The sequence below is a fragment of the Salvelinus fontinalis genome, chromosome 42 (genome assembly GCF_029448725.1).
Source record: "Salvelinus fontinalis isolate EN_2023a chromosome 42, ASM2944872v1, whole genome shotgun sequence".
Lineage (NCBI taxonomy): Eukaryota > Metazoa > Chordata > Actinopteri > Salmoniformes > Salmonidae > Salvelinus > Salvelinus fontinalis.
In genome coordinates, this window is record NC_074706.1 from 24,502,400 (window position 1) to 24,527,647 (window position 25,248).

Below are 25,248 nucleotides of genomic sequence, written 5' to 3' on the forward strand. Positions count from 1 at the left end.
CATAGGGTCATAAATCATGATCTTTTTGATTTACGACATTGACACCTGGTCACTTACCCAAAAAGCCCCCCCTAACCATCAGGATGTCCTGACCTGAAGCCCAAATATTTGCATGCCCCCCTTCTACACGCCATTGGGTCATCAATCACTACATAGGGTCATAAATCATGATCCTTTTTGATTTACGACATTGACAGCTTGACACTTACCCAACCAGCCCCCACCTAACCACCAGGCTGGCCTGACCGGCAGCCCAAATATGTGCAGGCCTCCTACAACAGGACATAGGGTTCACATAGCGGTCACATAGGTTCACATAAGGTCATCCATCAAATTTTGATGTGTGACATCTACTTTAATCTCTCTCGTCCCATCCACTGACCTCCACTAAGTCATCTCTGGTCCTGGCCTGCTCAGTATTGTTATCCCCTGGGCCATTGGCTGCACCGGTATGCGTCTGGGAATCCAAGATGGTCGCCCAGTCTCCTCTGTTAGCCTCCAGCCATCCACCTGCAGGAAGAGTTTAGAAAATAGACTTTACAAACAAATTGATACAAATATATATTTTTTGGTCAATTACCTGGTCATACATTATGTGTTTTTGTATGTAAACATAATTATATGTATTTCTCCCATACCTTGTCCCCCATCTTTCTTCTACTCAGCACATTCTGATTGGTCAATGAGGGATTGCTGAGTACTATGCAAACATGTAAGTTGATTTGATTACTTGACACTCTTTAATGGTTTGATAATTCAAAGGCATGGTCCCACACTTAAGACAAAATGAATCAAGACCTGAGCCCTTATCCACAAAGAGTCTCAGAATAGAAGTGCTGATCAAGGATCAGGTCCTCACCTCAGGGTGACTGTATGTGGTCCTGTGCTGCTCAGCTGGTTCCTCTGTGGGTTCAGGAGATGTCTTAAACTGGTTGTCCTCCATTACCATGTTCCCCTCAGAGTTCCCCCGACTCTCCTCACACCCCTACTCCTTCACGAGCAGCACCACCTCCTATTCTTGAACAGACAGGTGATACAGATTACACAGACATACACACGCACACACAGATAATACAAACACTTTAAACATGGAGTATTTACCCGTCCCCACTATGTCAACCTGGTCTCAGAGAAAAACGTATATTTTACTCACATCTGTGCCACTCCATTTAGTTTAATATGTTACTTTACGTTAGGATTCATTACATTGGCCTACCAATCTAATAGCAGTCATACAATATAATACGTATTGTAGGACATATAGTATCTTACATCTTGATCGCACCAGCTTGCTTTGACACGTTTAGTATGCTATATTATGTTTGACTGTTTTAGTATGATATATTACGTTTGACTGCTTTAGAATGATATGCTACTTTTAGAGAGACAGTAAACCTAGGCTAGAACAGGACAGTTTAATATTTACCTTACTGAGGTGATGTAGATGGAATAAAGTCATTGTAATATTTTCTACTCTATTCTTGCTAACACACTGTTCTTTCTAAACAATTCTGCTCTCAGCTTTAAAGATACTGATCATAGGAGATTTGATGTGTAATGTAATAAGCAGTACCGTATTTCAAAGGACAGCGTGCATACCTTTTTCATTTAACCAAACCCTTTGAGCTAGGACCACAACCAATAAGATTTTTCTCTTCAGTGTAAATGGAAGTGGGGTGTCTTGATTTAAATGATAGGGGTATCTAGTGGACAAAAGGCCATATTAGCAGGTGCAGCACTATTGAGGGCTTCCACCATTTTAATGTAGTTAACTTGTTGGGACTTCCAACTTCATTAGCTGATACTTCCTGGTAACCCTGTTGGAGTCATGTCCAACCGGGTCATCGGGAGGGATCAGCCAATCATGAATAAGAAAATGTACTACTTCAAAATGGAGATTGGGCGGCAGGTAACTTAGTGGTTAGAGTGTTGGGCCAGTAACCGAAAGGTTGCTAGGTCGAATCCCCGAGCTGACAAGGTAAAAATCTGTAATTTTGCCCCTGAACAAGGCAGTTAACCCACTGTTCCTAGGCCGTCATTGTAAATAAGAATTTGTTCTTAACTGACTTTCCTAGTTAAATAAAGGTTAAATAAAATAAAATAAAAAAATTGCCTCAATGGCACCGCCCATGCTATCACTGAAGCTATAATGGCACAGATACAAAGATGAGTCCTCTATCTCTATGATTTGTCTAGTTCCCGCTGACTTAGAACACAAATGTGGAAGAATGGGAAGGCACCAGGCTCAAACCTACATCTTCTGAATATATACCTAGTAATGGTGTTAAAGAGTACAAATCAACTACTGAGTGTGAGATCCTGTCTCCTGTTACAACAAGTCACCAATGAGGGTGTGACATGGAGTTTGGAAGTGAGCCAGACCAGGATGAAGTACCTGCGTTGACAGGTGTGGTAGAGACTTCCAACGTTTGCCCTGAGAGGTGTATTCTGGCTTTTTGGCCAGCCTGTACATTGTTTCAAGCTGAGTAAAGGTCAAACTGGGAACTGTACATCTGTCAAAGTTTTGAGAAGTGGAATTGTATAGCTTTTTTGTGCATCTTCCGTCCAGAGGCAGCGGGCAAACCGCGTCATGCGCTTCTGGGATTGACATGTGTAGTGCTTTGCTCTCCGAAGCAGGGTGCTACTCAAAGGAGTGATCAGTGGGATAGCATTGAGTGTAGAGGTGGATCCAATTAAAAATAATATTCCTAGTGTTTGTGACGCCCACTGTTTGGTGAGACGTAGACCTGGTGGCAATGGCGAGACTGAGAATAGTCTGTCTTGTTGAGCTTTGCCACAGAGTTTATACCTGATAAGGTCAGGTTAGGTTATATTTGCTAAACTGTGTTCCAAACCCGCTATGGTGCTTTATGTGCTAAGGATTCAGACATGTTGCAGCAGTGTGTAGAAAGGAGATTGCACAATGTGGGAAATGTACAGGAGGGCATAGTCAGAGGTAGTGTAAAGTTGGGATAAAGAAAGCATTCTCCACTGTGGGGGCGCCCATGCAGCTGGGGATCCGAAGTGCCCTTTGAGAGAGGTTGAGATTGCCAGGAGTTCGAGTGGGGCAGAAAATGTCCTGTTCTGAGGCAGTGAAGAGAGTATTGGATAGCCCAAGGGTGATTGATTAGACTGGGAGCCCCCTTGTGAATAAGAGAGGGATCCAGAGAGGATGAGTTTTAGTAAGGTATGATTTCTTGTGTTTATTGCTATGCTTATTCATTGTACTGCACGGATGAAGCGTGAATCCCAGAAAATATATGTGGTAGTGGAAGTAGCAGAGACATTTTTGGGTGCAAGAGATCTACAGGGGGCTTTAAGAGAAGGGGTTCCATGCTCCCGGTCTGTTGGCCTGGAGTAGGATCTGGTAGGGCTAAAGTAGTGGGATAGAGGTGGTGCGTTTTTGGGGTATAGTGGTGTATATGTGCAGGGTTATCAGGGACGGGTAACTCCAGTCCTTGGGGGTGGTGGTGTCACTTTCCCCAATCCCAAGCAAACAGCTGATAAACTAATTGCATTCTAAACTTAAGGTAATAATTAGTTGACTATTGGAGTCATGTTTGTTAGCTGGGGCAAAAGTGTGACACCAATCAGGTCCCATCCCTGGATTAGATGGTGGTGAGATTAATTCCCCTTTTTGTGTGACAATGTGCAATTCACACTCCGACCTGTGAAAGGCAGTAATACGTATATAGTCTGCCGGAAACTCACACAAAGAAGTACACTGAAGTCAACAAGAACAGTTTTCACGATAGCGTTTTTATTGCTGTTATTTAGACGTTTATAAACACACTGGAACTTAAAATATTACTAATTTAACTGCACAGCATCACATACTTACCACAAGTGGTGTTTAATTCGCGTTGGACACAGGATTTGGTTTAGATGTTTTCTAGGTAACGCTAGCTGCTAACGTTAGCTAACAATGGCTAACTGTATGGTTTTTCACACTCAAATAGCCTCCATTATGGAGGTGTTGGCGAATGCAGCCGTGGCAGAGATCTGTAAAATCGTAGACGACGACTATGCAGTGTTTCGTTTAGAAATAACTCAAAGCCAGAAAGAAAACAGGGCATTGCGGAGGAAACTACTGGAACTGAAGGTGGCACGGGAGCGCGCAGAGAGGACAGTGCGAGAGCGTGTTCTCGCCAGTCGTCCCAGTAGTGTCAAGATCCTCGACCGATACAGAGGAATGGCAAGAGGTACATTTTGCAGAAGACCGAGGCTGTGTGGCCTGTTGCCATTCATTCATATATATAGCTGGTCAGTTTTTGGATACTATGCAATAATTCCCATGATTATTTAGCTATCTTGCACAAAGACACTGTTATTCTAACCAGATTATTGATTTACTGCATTTCCTATTATTTACTCAATTAAAACAAATGTGATTCATCGAACATAATACATCAATCAATAAATAGTATATCAATAAGTTACGAGAAGTGTTATCTTACATCCTTGCCCAAATGTAGACCGTGTCAATATTGTACAATATAGTGTTGAGCATTGACAGTAGCTAACTTAACCTCCTATTTTCCCCCAATCACACTCTCAGGTGAAGGACATCTCACTGGAGGCAACAGGAGCTTTGTGAAGCCAGCGGGACACAATACATGGAGAGATGGCCAACCAATCACTGTTGATGAGAGAAGTGGAACCTCAACCCATCATGTTATTGTGATGGAGGTTAGTGTAATTGTGTTGCATAAAAAAATACAGTTACTTTGTAAATCAAATGTGGCCTCTTTATTTCAGAAAGGCTCCCCTCAGCTATTCACTTGCTTACATGTGCATCCTCATTTATCTGCCATAGGGGAGCTTGTGAGACTTCCCTACGACATTGTTATCCAATTCAACTCATGTAGCAATAATAACCTCCTCTCTTGTGTCAGTCTGCAGATCCAGAGGCTGCAGGTCCTGGGGTCAAACAGGAGAGGTCTGGAGGAGAGGAAGACCCACGACACAGCAGAGACATCCAGACTGGAGCAGCGTCTGGAGCGCCCCCTGTAGCAACGGAGGACCCCGCCCCAGCACAGCCCAGGATCCGACACAGCATCACGGAGGTCAGTGGAACGCAGAACGCCGTCCTCAAGTCAGAGACCGACACAGAGACTTTAACTGTAACACACAGGTTCTTACACACAGGATCTGACCACAGATCAGACCCAGAGAGACTAAGGCCACTGGGCTGTCCTCCTACTCCCGGCTCAGAATATTTACCGGTATTTCACCAGAGCCAGAGGATGGTTAATTCCCGTGGGGATGTTGATGGTGACGCATTAGACACTGGCAGTGATGATCCATCTTGTTCTTACACTACAGAGATGGATTCTGGCAAAATGCACTTGGGTTTAGAGACCCAGACTGATCTGTCTAGAGGGGACTGGAACCGGTACAGTAGTAGTGTATACTCTAAAGGGTGCCTAGATAAGAAAGGGGAGGTTATAGTGGTAGATGAGGTGAAAGTGGAGGGCGATGCTCCTCCCACATGGAATACAGATAGTCACCTAGGAGACGGACACTCACAGGGCAGAGATTTCTTAAATTACAGGGGTAGCTTAGAGACTAATCTAAATGTTGCCACCCAATCCTCTTTAGATGCTTTCAGGGGTCGTGACCCAGTGTTCACGTCGATGGCACCTTCCGATTCACACGGCCAGATCCTTTTCGATCAGGTATTGAACTCAAACGACAGGGCTAGAGCCCAGGCTCAGGGAGAAGGAGCCACATCAGGCAATAGTAAGGAGAAACGATTCCTCTGCATGTTCTGTAACAAAGGCTTCAGCTGCCCCCAGAAGGTGGAGAGGCACCAGAGGGTCCACACAGGGGAGAAACCCTTCAGCTGTACCCAGTGTGAGAAGAGGTTCTCCCGCCAGGACAACCTAAAGATGCACCAGAGGGTCCACACTGGGGAGAAACCCTTCAGCTGTACCCAGTGTCACATGCGCTTCGCCCTGGCTGGCAACCTGAAGATGCACCTGAAGGTCCACACGGGAGAACGGCCGTTCGCCTGTACGCACTGCGGGAAGAGGTTCTCAGAGAGGAGATACCTCAGAATACACCAGCAGAAAAACCATGCCACTCTATGATATAGAAAGTAACCATTCCATTCGATAGATTCTGACGTTTAGATCAAACCCTGCATTAAAGACAAATATTAATCTATTGCCAGCAGAAAAGATCCACAGATTACTTTTGATTTACCATAGCTGACTCTTATTTACCCACAAAATAATTTATGTCCAACATGATGGGTTTAGCAACAATTAAGTTATTCAGTAACTACAGTATAGGACTCAAACGATGTAGGGATAGGTAAACTCTCCATGTTGATAGTGTGTTTATTACCTGTGTGTGCATCTATGTCTGTGTAATCTGTATCACCTCTCTCTTCCAAGAGGAGGGTCCAGAGCAATGATTCATATATTACACTAGATGACTGATAAGGGGCGCTGTTTTGAAACCGCGCCTTCATCTTGGCACTCCATTGGGAAGCTACCGAAATGCATTTATTAATGTCTATATTTGTTTTTTCCCTGTTTATTATATTAGACACCTTATTGCATACTTTTAAATGATATTATGTGGGCTAAACATAAACATTTAAAAAGGAAAATTAAAAACATTTTCCTTAAGTATTATTTTTTTGAAGGTTCTAATATTTCTGTCCTTACTACAACAACAAAAATACTTGAAGCTGCGACCCAACCAAATTCACATAGAAATGTGAGTTATAGATCTGTCATTCTCATTGAAATCAAGTCTAAGAAGCAATTGTTTTTGCGTCTTTTACTTACAGTTTCTTACACCAGCTTCAAACAACTGAAAATACAATAAGTTTGGTTTTGGAAAATATATTTCACAGCGGTTTAGATGGTAGAATGATTCTCTACGCTATACTTACTTGTTTTATCAAAAACTGAAATTAGGTGAACTATTAGACATTTAAAAACCACGAAATGGCAGAGTGATTTCTGCAAAGTGCAGCTTTAAATACATGTAATTTTGTCCATGAAACATTTCATTGAAATACTGTAGAATTCCATTAATTTCCTATGGAGAACTGCTCCTTCTGGGGAGTGCCAATATGGCCAACTGGTGGCTTTGAAGCCTCTCACTGGCCAATAGGTCGTTATCAATAAAATATCCCAATAAGATGCAGAGTGTTCGATTTGCCTGCTGAGGGGCAAGGAGACCCCAGCTCCTCTAAAGCCATTGACAACTGCGTGCCGTTTAAGGGATTGTTAAATAAAGGTTAACTATTTGGATGTAATATCATCACCTCTTGAAGAGCATTGTCAGAACCACAAATGTCCATGCAAAAGAATTGCGCACATTTAGCTATATCATGAGAGTTATACAGAAAGTAACTGCATGCTTTTAATGATCAGAAAACATCAATTGATCATGTAATTTCAGATATGTGAGGGTAGCCCACGATATCTCTCAATAGCGGCCACTTTTAATTGGATAATTGATTGATATAAAAGGGAATTATATCTGACAACTACGAGTGGTTTAGGTTAATTTCCCATTGTTTGTGGGCTCTGCCTGCCAAGCAGCAGAAGGGCACATTTACCGATGTAATTTTAGCTGATAATGTTTATTTGCAAGTTACCGGTAGACACTTTGTACAGTTGGCTAAACATAGTGGTAAGTTGACTTAATGTACATTTTTCTCCAACCAACATAGGCCTACCTAGCTAAATTAGCTAACATTATCCCCTTTTCAACATTGTTTTTCAGAGTGTGTAATCACGATTGCTGCTGACAGACATGATAGGCTGCATTGATTGATGGACCACGTCCAATTTGTAAGTCGCTCTGGATAAGAGCGTCTGCTAAATGACTTAAATGTAAATGTCAAATTGGCTAGCTAGCTAATAACAGATCACGTCAATATGGCTGGTTAACAAGCTAACTTTTAGGGGATAAACTAGATGGCTAAATCCAAATATTGTTTCATTTGCATGCCATCTATAGTGATGATGACAGTAGTCCGACTGACAACTTTTTCAAGACGAGGACTTGCCGAATCTCCTGATACAGTAAGCTACATTACGCATGTTTGCTTAGCTAGCTAGCTACATGCCAAATGGATAGGCTACCATCGCTTATCTGAAAATACAGTGCCTTCAGGAAGTATTCATACTAGAGGTCGACCGACTATGATTTTTCAACGCCGATACCGATTATTGGAGGACCCAAAAAAGCCGATACCGATTAATCGGCCGATTAAAATACAAAATAAGTATTTTCTTTGTAATAATGACAATTACAACAATACTGAATGAACACTTTTATTTTAACTTAATATAATACATCAATCAAATCAATTTAGCCTCAAATAGATAATGAAACATGTTCAATTTGGTTTAAATAATGCAAAAACAAAGTGTTGGAGAAGAAAGTAAAAGTGCAATATGTGCCATGTAAAAAAGCTGACGCTTAAGTTCCTTGCTCAGAACATATGAAAGCTGGTGGTTCCTTTTAACATGAGTCTTCAATATTCCCAGGTAAGAGGTTTTAGGTTGTAGTTATTATAGGAGTTATTGGACTATTTCTCTCTATACCATTTGTATTTCATATACCTTTGACTATTGGTTGTTCTTATAGGCACTTTAGTCTTGCCAGTGTAACAGTATAGCTTCCGTCCCTCTCCTCGCCCCTACCTGGGCTTGAACCAGGAACACATCGAAAACAGCCACCCTTGAAGCATCGTTATCCATTGCTCCACAAATGTCGTGGCCCTTGCAGAGCAAGGGGAACAACTACTTCAAGGTCTCAGAGCGAGTGCCGTCACCGTTTGAAACGCTATTAGCGCGCACACCGCTAACTAGCTAGCCATTTCACATCGGTTACACCAGCCTAATCTCGGGAGTTGATAGGCTTGAAGTCATAAACAGCTCAATGCTTGAAGCACAACAAAGAGCTGCTGGCAAACGCACGAAAGTGCTGTTTGAATGAATATTTACGAGCATGCTGCTGCCTACCACCGCTCAGTCAGACATCAAATCATAGACTTAATTGTAACATAACACACAGAAATACGGTCATTAATTAGGTCATTAATATGGTCAAATCCGTAAACTATCATTTCGAAAACAAAACGTTTATTCTTTCAGTGAAATACGGAACCGTTCCTTATTTTATCTAACGGGTGGCATCCATAAGTCTAAATATTCTTGTTGCATTGCACAACCTTCAATGTTATTCATAATTACGTAAAATTCAGAAAAATTAGTTAGCAACGAGCCAGGAGGCCCAAACTGTTCCATATACCCCGACTCTGCGTGCAATGAACGCAAAAGAAGTGAAACAATTTCCCTAGTTTAATATTGCCTGCTAACATGAATTTCTTTCAACTAAATATGCAGGTTTAAAAATATATACTTCTGTGTATTGATTTTAAGAAAGGCATTGATGTTTATGGTTAGGTACATTCGTGCAACGATTATGCTTTTTTCGCAAATGCGCTTTTGTTAAATCATTCCCTGTTTGGCAAAGTTGGCTGTCTTTGTTAGGAAGAAATAGTCTTCACAGTTCGCAACGAGCCAGGCGGCCCAAACTGCTGCATATACCCTGACTCTGTTGCACAGAACGCAAGAGAAGTGACACAATTTCCCTAGTTAAAAGGAATTCATGTTAGCAGGTAATATTAACTAAATATGCATGTTTAAAAAATATATACTTGTGTATTGATTTTAAGACAGGCGTTGATGTTTATGGTTAGGTATACATTGGTGCAACGACAGTGCTTTTTTCCCGAATGCGCTTGTTAAAGCACCCGTTTGGTGAAGTAGGCTGTGATTCGATGATAAATTAACAGGCACCGCAGAGATTATATGCAACGCAGGACAAGCTAGATAAACTAGTAATATCATCAACCATGTGTAGTTAACTAGTGATTATGTTGTAAGATTGATTGTTTTTTATAAGATACGTTTAATGCTAGCTAGCACCTTACCTTGGCTCCTTGCTGCACTCGCATAACAGGTAGTCATCCTGCCACGCAGTCTCCTCGTGGAGCGCAATGTAATCGGCCATGATCGGTGTCTAAAAATGCCGATTACCGATTGTTATGAAAACTTGAAATTGGCCCTAATTAATCGGTCATTCCGATTAATCGGTCGACCTCTAATCCATACCTCTTGACTTATTCCACATTTTGTTGTGTTCCAACCTGATTTCAAAAGGTATTATACCATAATGATGAAGTGAAAACATGTTTTTAGAAATGTTTACAAATGTATTGAAAATGAAATACAGAAATATCAGATTTACATAAGTATTCCAACCCCTGAGTCAATACATGTTAGAATCATCTTTGGCAGCGGTAAGTATCTAAGATCTTTGCACACATGGATTGTACAATATTTGCACATTATTCTTAAAATTCTTCAAGTTCTGTCAAGTTGATTGTTGATCATTGCTAGACAGCCATTTTCAGGTCGTGCCAAAGATTTTCAAGTCAATTTAAGTCACAACTGTAACTAGGCCACTCAGGAACATTCAATGTCATCTTGGTAAGCAACTCCAGTGTAGATTTGGCCTTGGGTTTTAGGTTATTGTCCTGCAGAAAGGTGCATTTGTTTCCCAATGTCTGTTGGAAAGCAGACTGAACCTGGTTTTCCTCTAGGATTTTGCCTGTGCTTAGCTCAATTCCATTTCTTTTTATCCTAAAAACTCCCTAGTCCTTGCCAATGACAAGCATACCCATAACATGATACAGCCATCACCATGCTTGAAAATATGATGAATGGTACTCAGTGATGTGTTGTGTTAGTTTGCCCCAGGACATATTCAGGACATAAAGTTAATTTCTTGCCACATTTTTTGCAGTTTTACTTTAGTACCTTAATGCAAACAGGATGCATGTTTTGGAATATTTTATTCTGTACAGGCTTCCTGCTTTTCACTCTGTCATTTAGGTTAGTATTGTGGAGTAACCACAATGTTGTTGATCCATCCTCAGTCCTCTATCACAGCCATTAAACTCTAACTGTTTTAAAGTCACCATTAGCTTCATGGTGAAATCCCTGAGTGGTTTCCTTCCTTTCTGGCAACTGAGTTAGGAAGGATGCCTGTATTTTGTAGTGACTGGGTGTATTGATATACCATCCAAAGTGTAATTAATAACTTGACCATGCACAAAGGGATATTCAATGTCTGATTTCTTTATTTTTCCCCCCATCTACAAATAGGTGTCTTTCTTTGCGAAGTATTGGAAAACCTCCCTGGTCTTTGTGGTTAAATCTGTGTTTGAAATGCACTGCTCAACTGAGGGTCCTTACAGATAATTGTATAACTGGGGTACAGAGATGAGGTAGTCATTCAAAAACCATGCTAAACACTTATTGCACACATATTGACATAGGGGTTGACTTAAGACATTTCAACTTTTCTTTTTTAATGAATTTGCTAAAATGTCAACAAAAAAATCAATTTTGACATTATGGGGTAGTGTGTGTAGGCCAGTGACACAAAATCCCAATTTAATATATTTTAAATGCAGCCGGTAACACAACAAAATGTTTAAAAAGTCAAGGCTCTTGCTTACCCAGAAAGACTCACAGCTGTAATCACTACCAAAGGTGATTCTAACATGTATTGACTCAGGGATGTGAATGCTTACATAAATTAGTTATTTCTGTATTTCCTTTTAAATAAATGTGCAAACCTTTCTAAAAACATGTTTTCACTTTGTCATTAAGGTGTGTTGATGGGTGAGAAATGTATTTAATCAAGTTGGAATTCAGGCTGTAACACAACAATGTGGAACACATCATTGGTCCAGAGGTGCTACTGGTGAAGGAGGAGGGGTGTGAGGAGGGTTTAGGGAACCCTGAGGGGACCATGGTCATGGAGGCCAAACAGGCTACACCTCCTCCTGAACCCACAGAGGAACCAGCTGAGCAGCACAGGACCACAGTATCCCTGAGGTGAGCCCAATGTGTACTGTAAGTAAGTGTCTGAGAGTAGGAGTGCTGATCTAGGATCAGTTTTCCTTTTAGATCATAATGAATACGATTATTTGGAAAGATCCTATTCTTTGTGGATACGGGCCCAGGTCTTGATTCATTTTGTCTTAAGTGTGGGATCATGCCTTTGGACTATCAAACCATTAAAGGGATAGTTGGGGATTTGGGCAAAAAATGTTATCTACTTCCCCAGAGTCAGAACTCGTGGATACCATTTTTACATCCGAGTCCAATATGCAGGAAGGTAGAGGTAATTTCGGGAGCCAGTGCTAACTAGCTTAGCGCAAGGACTGGAAGTCTTTGTGTACAGCTAGCGTGCTGTGTTTTCTCCCACCCGTCCAACCTGAAGAGGCACGAGAGTCCACACAAGGGAGAAATCCTACATCTGCCCCTAGTTTGAGAAGAGGTTCTCCCACCAGCTGAAGAGGCAGCTGAAGATCCACATGGAAGAGAGGTCATTTTCCTGTACGCACTGCGGGAAGAGATTCTCAGAGAGGAGCTACCTCAGGATACACCAGCAGAAAATACACACTACCCATGTATAGAGTATCGTGACATGTACTGTAGTCTTAGTTAGTTAGTAGTTAATTCTGTTGGTTTTGGATGTAGTAGGGAACTGGATGAGGTGAACTGAGGAGGGGAATGAGTATGATGAGGCATAGTAGATGATATAGTGATGGTTGGTGTGATTGTGTCTTTAAAATACTTCACTGATGAAGAGTGACAACTATGTCCCTTTAGGTTGATGCTGGTGTTTTATAGTGAGATAAGGATAATGCCTTAATTCAACTTTACTTGACAGGAATTAGTAAAGATGTGTGTAATGTTGAACCTTTTCCAAAGTACTCAAATTCATTTTTATCAAAGAGAGGGTTCCAGATTTACAGAAATTGTCAAGTGATTCCATAGTGTGTAATATCATTCTACTTGTCACATGTATCCTTTTGTCCAATAAAAGTACTGTACTAAAAGTTGTGTGAGTATGACAATTTTGTTGAAATTAAATTTCAAAAATCAACTCTGTGCAGACTGACTTGGTTATTTTTGTATCATTGCAGGGAATGTATTTTACCAAGGTTCAATCAGTAAAGCTGGTCTGAATGCTCGTTTAACTTCATCCAGTAAGCATAACATAATTCACATCTTTTCCTATTCTACGGGCATTGTGGGAATGAATACAAACATATCACTATCAGTATAAAGTCTTCTTTCGTCTCTTTCCTGTTAGCCATGTGCAGAATGTCATTCACCTATTTACCTTATGGCCTATAAACCCAGCACAATAATGCACATTGCTCACGCTTGTAATTATCACATGTCTCTCTCTGGCGTAAATCTTGGGGTGTATTTATGTGAATTTACCCATGTTCTTTCACTTGCTGTTTTCAGAAACTGTTTTCGGCAACTCATTCACATTGTCTCGGTTCAGATACATTGACATGCCTTTGCCTCTCGTAATTGTGCACGTTACCTTCTCTTGCAGCCTGCGCTTCGGAGGAAACTTTTGCCGGGGGATTTAGACTATCTCTAAATCAATTAGCCTACCTTCTCTCATTTCACTATCCACGCAGTACTGTAGAATCATGATCGCCTAGTTGATAACTTTAGACTATTCAAACAAGTGAACATTTTCCCAAATCAGAGGAAAAGGGCAAGCGAGAGGGTTTACTCCGCTCAAAATCTATCCATGTTCAGCAGGTCATTAATTATTAAGAAAGTGAGGAGTTTCTGAATATGGGTCAATGGGTGTCGAATTTAGTCAATATAAAAAAACATGTTTATTTTGATACATGAGGCTTATTTGATCTAATAGAAGTTTCATAATGCTGAGGTTGTTAAGAGTGTACTATGTGATGCACATAACATCCCGGCAACTTTAAGAAAAAACACTTTATATCGGAGTTGTCCCTGTTGATATTCGATAATGTTTATTCATTAGGCTAGTATAGCGTCTCACTCTCCATTCAATGCAGGCGGTTGACGTCAACATCCTCATTGAATATTTAAAAATAGATTTCAAATAATCCAACATTTCCACCAATCCAAAGAGGAATAGGCGGGAGCTTGACAGCCCGGTGTTTTGGTCTGTGGTGATTATTTTACACTGGCCCAAGTTGAAACGGGCAATGGCGCATTAGGTCATCGGACGAAAGCGTGAAGGGAGTACCACCTTTCTCAAATTAACAGTTATCTTCACTGCTCGGTCAAGTCAACAAGGCAGCATGGTGCATGTCCAGAAACATATCTCTTTTACATCAAATAAATGCTAGAATTTTCAAGCTAGTTTTCATTGTGAAGGCAAATAAAGCGTTTATCAAAATAAATACGTTTTCCCTTTGCATGGGAAACACAGAATCCTACTAATTACTATGTGTGCTTATGTAACCGATGTGAAATGGCTAGCTAGATCCGGGTCACGGCACCAATGTAACAGTTTAACTTCACGTCCGTCCCATCGGGCGCGAACCAGGGACCCTCTGCACATATCAACAACAGTCACCCACGAAGCATCGTTACCCATCGCTCCACAAAAGCCGCGGCTCTTGCAGAGCAAGGGGAACCACTACTTCAAGGTTTCAGAGCAAGTGAGGTCACCGACTGAAAGGCTGCTAGCGCGCACCACCGCTACCTAGCTAGCCATTTCACATCGGTTACATTTAATTACCTCACTTTTGTTTTAAGCCAACTTTCTTCTTCGGACAGAGCTGGGCACCTGACTCACGCCTTGGAGACAGCCCGGTTCCAAATCAAATGCAAAACACTTTAAACCGGTGCAAAACACGCTTACACCCCCTCATTCTTATGACAGACATTATATATCCATTATCTCTGCCAAAATTTATGTACAGACCCGACCTCCGGACCTTCACTTGTCCGCAGTAGGCATATATTCTATTACAATTGCCGGGGAAGCTATACTGTAGCTTCTCCCAGCTCCTGCCAAGCGCGGAGCCTATGGCTGGCTACTCGCACAGCCGACGTCGCTCACCTAAGTAGGGGAGAGCGAGGTAAGTTGTCACACGGTTAAATTGTCAAACTGTTCATATCTCCAACACTAGAGGCGCCATCTCAAAAATCAAATAGCTACTTCGTGTGACTACATGTTCTATTGTCAACTTCCTGTTCACATGTGGTCAAGGTTACTAATGTGAGGTGAGCACAAGTTTCTTATTTTTCAAAAGTAAAAATTGTCACTTTACATTTTATGCAATAAAACTTTGTTAGGTATGAATGTAGAAAATTATAATTTTGCACTGAGTAGAGGAGACAATACCGTTTCTTTTTATACTTTAGCTGCAGTCCTATGTTGAGCTAAACTTGGGATTTAGGCCACATTAGCACACGTCAGTTTGGGGCAAGTTGTCTCAATGACCTTGGGGCAAGTCTACACGTGACTGTTTGCCCCAGTATACATAGAACATGCTCAGAAAACTTTGTGATATTGTGTAATCAGCTCTGATAATAGTATTAAATGTTACTGTAAATGGATTATTATATATACATATTGTTTAGAGCAGCAGACATATCCCTGGACTATACAAGACAGGTTCTGGTATGTGTGTGTGTGTGTGTGTGTGAGTGTGTGTCTACTAACACATGACATGACTACTGTGAGACAGTATATCTACACACACCAACTGCTTCATACAGTGCCATTCATTTAGTGTGGTGTTATGAATTGCATTGTGGATAGTAGACAGCGAGGTGGGTGTAAAAAGCCTGTAATAAATATGTTATTGCAATGAGGAAATGTGTTTTTGAAGGAAAGAAGAAAGAAAGGAAGGAAAGAAAGAGGGGAAGGGAAGAAAGATGGTTAGAAATGATAAAAGAAAGACAGAGAATGGCAGCACACCACCTGGCATAAAGTTAAAGGCGGTGAGGCAGGTGACGTTGCAGAACAAATCAATCAGGATTACAGCGAAGGATTTTGACATAAATTACCATACTCTGACTCGGTATTGTCAAAAGGTTACCAGAGAAGAAGTTGAAAGTCAGAGCCATTCCAACAACAGAGGTTGGCTATTTAAAGCCACGGCAGGTTTTTCACCTGATTTGGAGATGCAGCTTGTTCAGTGTATTACTAGGTCAGCTGACATTTATTTTGGTCTGTCGCCAAGTGAGGTCAGAAGACTTGCCTACCCGTTTGCTGTGGCACACCAGCTGAAGTTCGCGCCAATGTGGGCAGAAAAAGAAAAGGCCAGCTCGGAGTGGTTTACAGGCTTCTTAAAGTGCCACCCAACGCTGTTGTTGAGAAAGCCAGAGGCAACTAGCCTTGCCAGGGCAAGTAGCTTCAACAGAGAAAATGTTAATGCTTTCTTCAACAATGTAGCAAAAGTGCTTCAGAGATATCAATTTGGACCAGGAGACATATGGAATGTCGATGAAGCAGGGGTGACCACTGTACATAAACCTTACAGAGTGGTGGACAGACGTGGATTCAAACAAGTAGGTGTCACTGACCTCCGCTGAAAAGGGAACCCTTGTCACACTGGCCTGTGCAGTCTCAGCCACAGGGAATAGTATACCTCCATATTTTCCATTACCCCGCGTCAACTTCTGCAATAATTTCCTGGCAACAAAGGAGGAGCAAATCCCTCCGGGTGAATGAAAGATGTGCACTTTGTTGACTTCCTGAAACATTTGGTCGAGCATACGAAGTGCTCAAGGAGAAGCCCTGTTTACTCCTTTTGGACAAAACCACGAGTCTCATATGTCCATTGATGGACTCAATTATGTCAAAGAAAATGGCATAATTATGCTGTCATTCCCACCCCATTGCTCTCATCAGCTTTAACCCTTAGACAGGTCTGTCTACGGGCCGCTAAAGAGGCACATCAACACCGTGTGTGTTGCCTGTATGAGGAACAATCCCGGGAAGACAGTGTCAATTTATGACATTCCTGGGATTGTGGCAATCATCTATCCTCTGGCTGCAACCCCCTTGAACATTCAGGCTGGCTTTAGGTTGGCTGGGGTACAACCTTACAACAGGCATGTATTTCTGGAAACCGAGTTTGCGCCATCCTACGTTACAGATCGCCCCATTCAGAACCCAACCCTACCAGGCCCCAGCACCAACCCTGCCCTGCCAGGCCCCAGCAACATTCCAGCTCTGCCAGGCCCCAGCACCATTCCAGCCCTGCCTAGCACGAGCTCAGACACAGACCTGCCTAGTTCTTAAGCTAGCACCAGCTCACCCTTGCCCAGCAATCCCATTGCTGACAGCAGACTACCAACTCCAGAGGACATCCGGCCATAACCAAAAGCTGGCCCCGAAAACCAGCTTGCAATGAAAGAAAATGGCGCAATCTAGCAAAAGGCTGTTTCCGAGGAAAATGGAAGCAAGGGGGAGAGTCAATATCTGGATCTGCAAAGAACAAGAAGGCAGCTAAAAATCGTAGAAAAGTCATCATCAGGTGAAGAGGAGTGCTTCTGCCTCGTCTGTGTAGAGCCATTTTCAAATAGCCTTCCAAAGGAGACTTGTGTGAAGTGTGTGAGATGCAACAAATGGGCCCATGATGCTTGCACCTCAGGCCAGGCAATTTATGTGTGCCAGAACTGTGACTCTGAAGATGAGTCTGATTAGTCAGATACGGACGTATGTCGTATAGGCTGTTACAAAACTGTGCATTAGTGTGTTTAAACACCACGTCTGTTCTGTTAAGACTTTAAACATTTAAGAAAGTTATCTGCAGCATTCCATTCCGATTCCAACAATTACAGTGGATCTATGTGCATGCCAGAGAACGTTCGAGTTCAAAGTAAAGTGGTCGTGACACTTAATTCATTATTGTTTTGATTTTAAGACATGATTTGCCAGACTCTCTAGGCATGATTGTTTTTATTTTGATATTCACAATTAATTAGTAGTGTTCTTATTTTGTTGATAATCTAATGTGACAACTTACCCGACGTAGTGTGACAATTTACCCGCTGATGGGGCAAATTGTCACAAGTGCACACTCTCTATTTAATGGTCTACAACTCCGTACTGAAATGAGATATGAAGATGTAATGAATACATGTGCCCAAGACTTCCTTCTTTCATTTGGGATGACATTTATACCATTGTGATGTATTCTGCCCAGTAAATGTTGGACAGTGTGAAAAGTGTGACGACACACCTCGCTTTCCCCTATTTCTGTACTTTTGTTTCTCATCACTGCATCGCATGTCACTGTTGGCATCTTGATTCACTCAGTCCTGTTGTAGTGGTTAGATGTCATCCCACATTGATAGGCTATATATAATATCATTCACTTCAGCTATTAGACCTGGTTGGATTTATTGTAAATGCTCCTTTTATGCATAATCGCTCCTAGTCTTTGATCATGACTCTCAGTTCCATTACATTACACAAAAGTAATTGAATGGTGTCTTCTGTTTTTGTACCAGATTACAAGATACTACATATGACGACATGGATAAAAGCGGAAGAAGTTAGGTAAGCAGTTGAACCAAGTTATTTTTTTGTTATTTTTTAAAAGTTTGACTAAATATAAACGCAACAAGTTCAAAGATTTTATTTTACAGTTCATATAAGGAAATCAGACAATTGAAATAAATGAATTATGTCCAAATCTATGGATTTCACATGTATAGGCAGGGGTGCAGCCATGGAGAGCCAGGCTCAGCCAATCAAAAGGAGTTTTTCCCCACAAAATGCTTATTACAGACAGAAATACTGCTCAGCCAAAAAAGGCAACTTCACATTAATTTACACTAAAGTCATTCAATCCATTGAGCATTGACTTTTCCAAATCTGGATTATTTATTTATAAGTCGGGGAGAAAAGTGAACATGCAATTTATGAACAAGTTACTATGGGTGACATCAGATCTACTTGAGATTGAGTGCTTTCCAGACTCTGGCTTCAGCTCACAGTCTTTATTAAATCGCTGCATGAGGTTTGTCTGCTCTCCAATAGTCCTGCTGACTTTCTGTGCAATGTCAAACTGGACATGGGCCCCTTGAAGTTGGATGAGGTCTTTTGTCGACATATACCAATTATTTCCAAAGGATCTGTAAGTATCTGTGACTTTGTACCAGAAGTAGTTGTAACTGAACTTAAAGCTGCAATGTGTAACTTTTTGGGGCGACTGGACCAAATTCACATAAATGTGAATTATAGAGTTTTCATTAACATTGAATGATAGAACAGATCTACCGCTTCTTAGACTATGTGCACTATTTATATGCTTCCCTGTTTATACCAGCTTCAAACAGATACAATATATTTTAGGTTAGGGAAAATATATTTCAGAGGTTAAGATGGTAAAATGATTCTCTAGACAAAGACTGCCATTTTCACTAGAGTAGCTATTTCCCGAGTAAGGGCAAGTAATGTTACTAACCACTGTCTGGGAAAGACATTCCAGTGGGCGAGTTTGTTTTGCATGACCCCGGTGCTCCGAGTGGGTGGGGTTTGCTCATGTTTGATCATTCCATTGGTCCTCCTAAGAAATGCTCTCCGCTGACCCAGGGCACAGGGCCATGCAAAGTGAACTCAACAAGTATTTTCGTAGAAAACATGTTGCCACCACGTGTTAATGGTCGAGTTCTATTTGCATGGCCCAGTGCCCCAGATGGGGGGAGTTTGCTTATTTTAGTCCATTCCATTGGTCCCTGTGAAAAAAAATCTCCACCAACCCGGGGCACCGGCCATACAAAACGAGCTCCACCACTAGGAAAAAGGGGGCATGAATTGTTGACATAATTGTAATCCAAACCCAACCTTAATTTACTCGTTGTGACGCACAGGTTCTAAACTCAGTTTTTGAAGGTTGCCTTTATGACCAAAATTATCCTGTTTACACTTTGTACATTTTGACACTTGATGCCACATAGGCCGCTTTCAAATGGATTAGTTGGTTTGTAGGAGCAGTTGTTCTTTAACTGTTTAAATGGAAAATGTTAAAAATGTGGATGAAAGTACTGTATATTCAAGTATCCGTAATATGGGTAGATTTTTGGGGCACTTTTTCAGCACTTTTCCACTAACATTTTAAAGATGACATATACAGTACCTTGCAAAAGTATTCAGACCCCTTGGATTTCTTCACATTTTGTTACAAAGTTTAAAAAAGAAGAAGATTAATACAAATTATATAACTCAAATATAATCATTGCATAAGTTTTTAGCTCTCTGAGTCAATATGTTAGAAAACACCTTTGGCATCTACAGTTGAGAGACTTCTTGGGTAAGTCTCTAAGAGCTTTGCACACTTGGATTGTGCAATATTTGCCCATTATTCTTTTCAAAATTCTTCAAGCACTGTCAATATTTGCAATATATTTTCAAGCAGATTTAAGTCAAAATTGAACATTCACCGTCTTCTTGGTAAGTTTAAGTTACTCCAGTGTAGATTTAGCCAACACAAAGATGTGGCTTTGTGTTGGCATGCTGAAAGGTGAATTCCTCTCCCAGACTCTGGTTTTCCTCTAGGATTTTGCCTGTGCTTAGCTCCATCCAGTTTTTATCCTGGAAAACTGCCCAGTATTTGCCAAAGTCAAGCATACCCATACCATGATGCAGCCACCACCATGCTTGAAAATAAGGAGGCAGTTAATCAGTGTTGTGTTGGATTTTCCCCGAACATAAGGCTTTTTTAGGGGATTTTTTAAAATTCCTTTGCAGAGTTTTTTTTTGCAGTATTACTTTAGTGCCTTATTGCATACAAGATGCATGTTTTGGAATATTTTTACTCTGTATATTTGTATTCTTCTTTTCACACTGTCATTTAGGTCCTTATTGTGGAGTCACTACAATGTTATTGAGTTTCTGGTTTGGAATTCATGGTTGGATGGGGACATTGTCTTCCACTTGAAGCCAAAACGATTTTTCCCAGTCGGATCAATTTTTTTCCCAGAGTTCCCAGTTGTAGGAGGGATTCCGAGTTCCTAGTTGTTTTGAACAAGGCATTAGTCTCCGGGGAGGGACGGAGAGCGCAGCAGAGGGTCCGCCTCTCACAGTCCCAGCTCTCTCCTTCTGTCCCTCCGGTGAGACTGACCAGAGAGAGGGGACACTGTCTTCCACTTGATGCCGAAACTTGATTCGCACCGCATCTTCCTCGTGCCCAAATTTATACTGTTCCTATGACCAATTAAAGTGAAATATTCCTTGATATTAAAATAAACACGACGAGCTGCTAATAATAATAATAAAAACACAGGGCTATCGATACACTTCGCTACTCATTCATTACAGCTGCAGCGTGAGTGGAAGTAGGGAGAAGCGTGTTTTATGTTTTGCAACAGTGTTGACAGTGCTGAATAAAATCTTAGACATGAACTCACTCATAAAAACAGCAGCTCTTTGCTGTATTCTTTGAAAGTCTCTCTCTGGTAATGGTTTTAAAAGTTATGAATTCTCTTGAATCAAACTTTGCTGTGGCCGGGGTCGTTGAGCTACTCAGGCATCTTTCTAGAGCTCTGACTTTTAGACCTGAAGATCACTGACGTCATGATTTGATCTCTAGTTTCCAGTTGTCTTGAAAGCACTATGACCATCAGATGCCGGTACCATCAGTCCAGTAAAATAATAAAGCAAATGATTTGCAAATGGTATCCATGATGAACAGTTTAATTGGGTAGGGTTCAACTTTAGACCTACCCTGTCTCTGGTACACACTCCAGTCCAGTTGGTGGCGGTAATGCATCACTAAAATTCGTTGCCAAACCATTGAAAAAGTGTAAACGGAAGTGGACTGTGCCAAGACAAATGTCCACGTTAGCGTTTATATTGTTATTTAGACATGTATTAGCACCCTGGAACTCAAAATATGACTCGTCTAGCTGCACAGCATCATATACTTACCCCTGGTAGTCTTTAATTCGCGGTGTAGACGGGACTTGGTTGATAGATCTGTTGTTTAGGTAACGCTAACTATTTAGCTGCTAATGCTAGCTAATTGTATGATTTTTCATACTCAGATAGCCTCCATCATGGAGGTGCTAGCGAATGCAGCCGTGGCAGAGGTCTGTAAACTGGTAGACGACGACTATGCAGTGTTTCGTTTGGAAATAACTCAGAGCCAGAAAGAAAACAGTGCATTGCGGAGGAAACTACAGCTACTGGAACTGAAGATGGCACGAGAGCGCATCCTCGCCAGTCGTTCCAGTAGTGTCAAAATCCTTGACCGATACAGAGGAATGGCAAAAGGTACATTTTGTCGAGGTTGAGGGGCCGAGCCGCCATTCAAATCTGCACATGCTTGACTATAGATGTGTTAATCATTGTTGGAAGACCTGATGTTGAATTTAATGACATTGGAGTCCACGTCAAATGAGCGTCTGGATCAGGAAAGTTTTCTTTCAGGACCTCTACAAGCCAGAATGCTGAATAAAATAATTGTACTTACTTTGCCGGTTGTCCGTGCAGTTGGTCCTTTTGCAGGTAGGAGTGTTAGACAATATATAGGATATTATGATTACGTCAACGTTAAAAAAATATGAATGCACTACCAGCGCTTTTATCACTTAAAGCGGTAAAGTAACTTAAAATATAACTATTCAACATACTGTCGTGTAAAGGTTGTGAGAATAAACTTTCCTGATCCAAAAGATAATTTATGTTTCCAGGCTAGGTTAACTGGAATTGGGTCTTGGTCAGTTTTTAGTTAGTATGCAATAATTATTCTTTGCAAAAATCCACACATCATATTCTAATCAGATAAAACATTAGATGCTTAAATAAAACTGATTCATGGAACATAATACATTTATCTATAAATGGTATAGTTATCAAGTTATGTGTTACTTTAAATTCTTGCCAATTCTACACAGTGTCAAAACTGTCAATGGTGTACAGTATAAGCATTAAGCATTGACAGTAGCTAACCTAACCACGTCTTTAGTCCCAATCACGTCTTTAGTCCCAATCACTCTCTCAGGTGAAGGACATCTCACTGGAGGCCACAGGAGCTTTGTGAAGCCAACGGGACACAATACATGGAGAGATGACCAACCAATCACTGTTGATGAGGGGAGTGGAACCTCAACTCAGCACGTTATCGTGATAGAGGTTAGTGTAATAGTATTACATCAAAATTACAGTACATCAAATGTGGCCAGTTTATTTCAGAAAGGCTCCCCTCAGCTATTCACTTCCTTACATGTAACATTTAATTTTTTCTGCCATAGGGGGAGCTTGTGAGACTTCCCTACTACATTATTATCCAATTCTACTCATGTACTGGTAACAACCTACCCTCTTCTTGTGTCAGTCTGCAAATGCAGAAGCTGCAGGTCCTGGGGTCAAGCTGGAGAGGTCTGAAGGAGATGAGGACCCACGACACAGCAGAGACATCCAGACTGGAGCAGCGCATGGAGTGGCGCCCCCTGTAGCCCCCGAGGACCTCACCACCACCGCCGCGTCCCAGGCTAGGACCCTATGCAGCGTCACGGAGGTCAGTGGAACGCCGAACGCCGTCCTCAAGACAGAGACGGAGACAGAGACTTTAACTGTAACACAAAGGCTCTTACATACAGCATCTAACCACCAATCAGACTCCGAAAGACTGGGCTGTGTTCCTGCTCCAGGCTCAGAGTACTTAATGGTATTTCACCAGAGCCAGGGGACAGTTAATTCCTGTGGAGATGGTGATGCGTTAGACACTGGCGGGGATGATCTGTCTTGTTCTTACACTACAGAGATGGACCCTGGCGACATGCCCTTGGGTTTAGAGACCCAGACTGATATGTCTAGAGGGGACTGGAACCGGTACAGTAGTAGTGTATACTCTGAAGGGTGCCAAGATAAGAAAGGGGAGGTTATAGTGGTAGATGAGGTTACTGTGAAAGTGGAGGGCGACGCTCCTCCCACATGGAATGCAGATGGTCACCTAGGAGACGGACAGTCACAGGGCAGAGATTTCTTAAATTACATGGGAAATCTAAATGCCGCCACCCACTCCCCTTTACACACGTTCAGGGATCGCGACCCAGTGTCCACATCAATGGCACCTTCCGATTCACACGGCCGCGTGATTTTCGATCAGGTATTACATTTAAACGACAGGGCTATAGCCCAGGCTTGTGGAGGGGGAGCAACAACGGTCGGGAAAGAGAAACTGGCTAACTGGAATGCAGACGAGACTCACTTAGGAGAAGGACACTCGCAGGGCAACACTAGTGACTTCTTAGATTACAGGGAAAGTTTAGAGACAAATCTAAGTGTTGCAACCCACTCCCCTTTACACCCAATGTCCACGTCGATGGCACCTTCCGATTCACACGGCCAGGTTCTTTTCGATCAGGTATTGAACTCAAAAGACCAAAGAGCCAAGGTGCGGAGAGGGGAAGCAACACCGGGCGGTAAAGAGAAGCGGTTCCTCTGCATGTTCTGTAACAAAGGCTTCAGCTGCTCCCAGAAGGTGGAGATCCACCAGAGGGTCCACACAGGGGAGAAACCCTTCAGATGTACCCAGTGTCACATGTGTTTCACCCATGCTGGCAACCTGAAGAGGCACCAGAGGGTCCACACAGGGGAGAAACCGTTCAGCTGTGCCCAGTGTCACATGCGCTTCGCCCAGACTGGTGACCTGAAAAGGCACCAGAGAGTACACACGGGAGAGAGACCGTTCGCCTGTACGCACTGCGGGAAGAAGTTCTCAGAGAGGAGCTACCTCAGGATACACCAGCAGAAAAACCATTCTACTCTATAACATAGAAAGTAACCATTCCACTTGATAGCTTCTGATGTTTAGATCAAACCCTGCATTAAAGGAAAAGTTGAATTTTCATTTGTCAGCAGAAAAGATCCACAGATGCATTTGGAAGAACGAGAGCAACAGATTAAAGTGTTGAATATTCCTGGGTAGAATATTGCATCCAGACATTGTGTGATATATAAGGCATATATACACCTAAAAAGTCTGTTACATCTTGTGTTTGTACTGTGTAGGTTATATGTTGACATAACTATTTAATTACTGTCATTCAACTACAATTTTTTTAAATATTAAGACACTTTTAATGAGAAGATTATTACATTTTATGTAGTTTATCAAGTTCATGATGATTTTTATTTGAGGCATGTGTATATGTGGTTTTCATATGGTGTATTTAAAACTTGTTCATCTTTAATAAACCCAAAATGGGACTTTTCAGTCTGACTTTTGAGACTCTCTTTAGTATACATCACATCTGATCTCACCCTATTATGCATACACCAGACAGCGCTTTATAACCAATATACACATACTAAATATACTTGCACATACCCACACAATAACAAACACCTACTGTACACGTCAAAATAGTT

At 41.6% G+C, this 25,248-nt stretch overlaps 3 protein-coding genes across 9 annotated transcripts in view; all 3 read left to right on the forward strand.

Annotated features, from left to right (window-relative positions):
• The first annotated feature begins 3,693 nt into the window (after positions 1 to 3,693).
• LOC129841255 (zinc finger and BTB domain-containing protein 18-like) lies at positions 3,694 to 13,002 on the forward strand. The gene is made up of 3 exons (XM_055909443.1): positions 3,694 to 4,202; positions 4,559 to 4,689; positions 4,896 to 13,002. The coding sequence occupies exons 1-3, from the start codon at positions 3,926 to 3,928 to the stop codon at positions 6,090 to 6,092; spliced, it is 1,605 nt and encodes a 534-aa protein (XP_055765418.1). The 5' UTR covers positions 3,694 to 3,925; the 3' UTR covers positions 6,093 to 13,002.
• Positions 4,977 to 25,099, forward strand: LOC129841245 (zinc finger protein 229-like). 7 transcript variants are annotated; one of them, XM_055909423.1, is made up of 5 exons: positions 4,977 to 5,066; positions 18,381 to 18,429; positions 21,918 to 22,146; positions 22,859 to 23,007; positions 23,210 to 25,099. In XM_055909423.1, exons 3-5 carry the CDS (start codon positions 21,930 to 21,932, stop codon positions 24,647 to 24,649), a joined length of 1,806 nt encoding a protein of 601 aa, XP_055765398.1. In that variant the 5' UTR covers positions 4,977 to 5,066; positions 18,381 to 18,429; positions 21,918 to 21,929; the 3' UTR covers positions 24,650 to 25,099. The 7 variants fall into 7 exon arrangements, with proteins under 7 accessions (XP_055765398.1, XP_055765399.1, XP_055765400.1 ...); XM_055909424.1 differs by lacking the exon at positions 4,977 to 5,066 and adding an exon at positions 15,471 to 17,401; XM_055909425.1 differs by lacking the exon at positions 4,977 to 5,066 and adding an exon at positions 15,471 to 16,430.
• The window catches only part of LOC129841246 (specificity protein transcription factor 3-like), a 32,108-nt gene continuing 30,163 nt past the window's right edge, over positions 23,304 to 25,248 (forward strand). The window contains exon 1 of the mRNA XM_055909430.1: positions 23,304 to 23,392. The gene's annotated coding sequence lies outside the window, so the exon portion shown is untranslated. The remainder of the gene's footprint in view (positions 23,393 to 25,248) is intronic.

What these genes read in the sequence shown, in the direction of transcription:
- LOC129841245 (XM_055909421.1), top strand. Translation starts at nt 21,885, where the DNA reads ATGCTAGCTAATTGTATGATTTTTCATACTCAGATAGCCTCCATCATG. An exon ending in ATACAGAGGAATGGCAAAAG is followed by an intron (nt 22,147 to 22,858) that starts GTACATTTTGTC and finishes TCACGTCTTTAG; the next exon opens with TCCCAATCACTCTCTCAGGT. An exon ending in AGCACGTTATCGTGATAGAG is followed by an intron (nt 23,008 to 23,209) that starts GTTAGTGTAATA and finishes TTCTTGTGTCAG; the next exon opens with TCTGCAAATGCAGAAGCTGC.
- LOC129841255 (XM_055909443.1), top strand. Translation starts at nt 3,926, where the DNA reads ATGGCTAACTGTATGGTTTTTCACACTCAAATAGCCTCCATTATGGAG. An exon ending in ATACAGAGGAATGGCAAGAG is followed by an intron (nt 4,203 to 4,558) that starts GTACATTTTGCA and finishes TCACACTCTCAG; the next exon opens with GTGAAGGACATCTCACTGGA. An exon ending in ATCATGTTATTGTGATGGAG is followed by an intron (nt 4,690 to 4,895) that starts GTTAGTGTAATT and finishes CTCTTGTGTCAG; the next exon opens with TCTGCAGATCCAGAGGCTGC.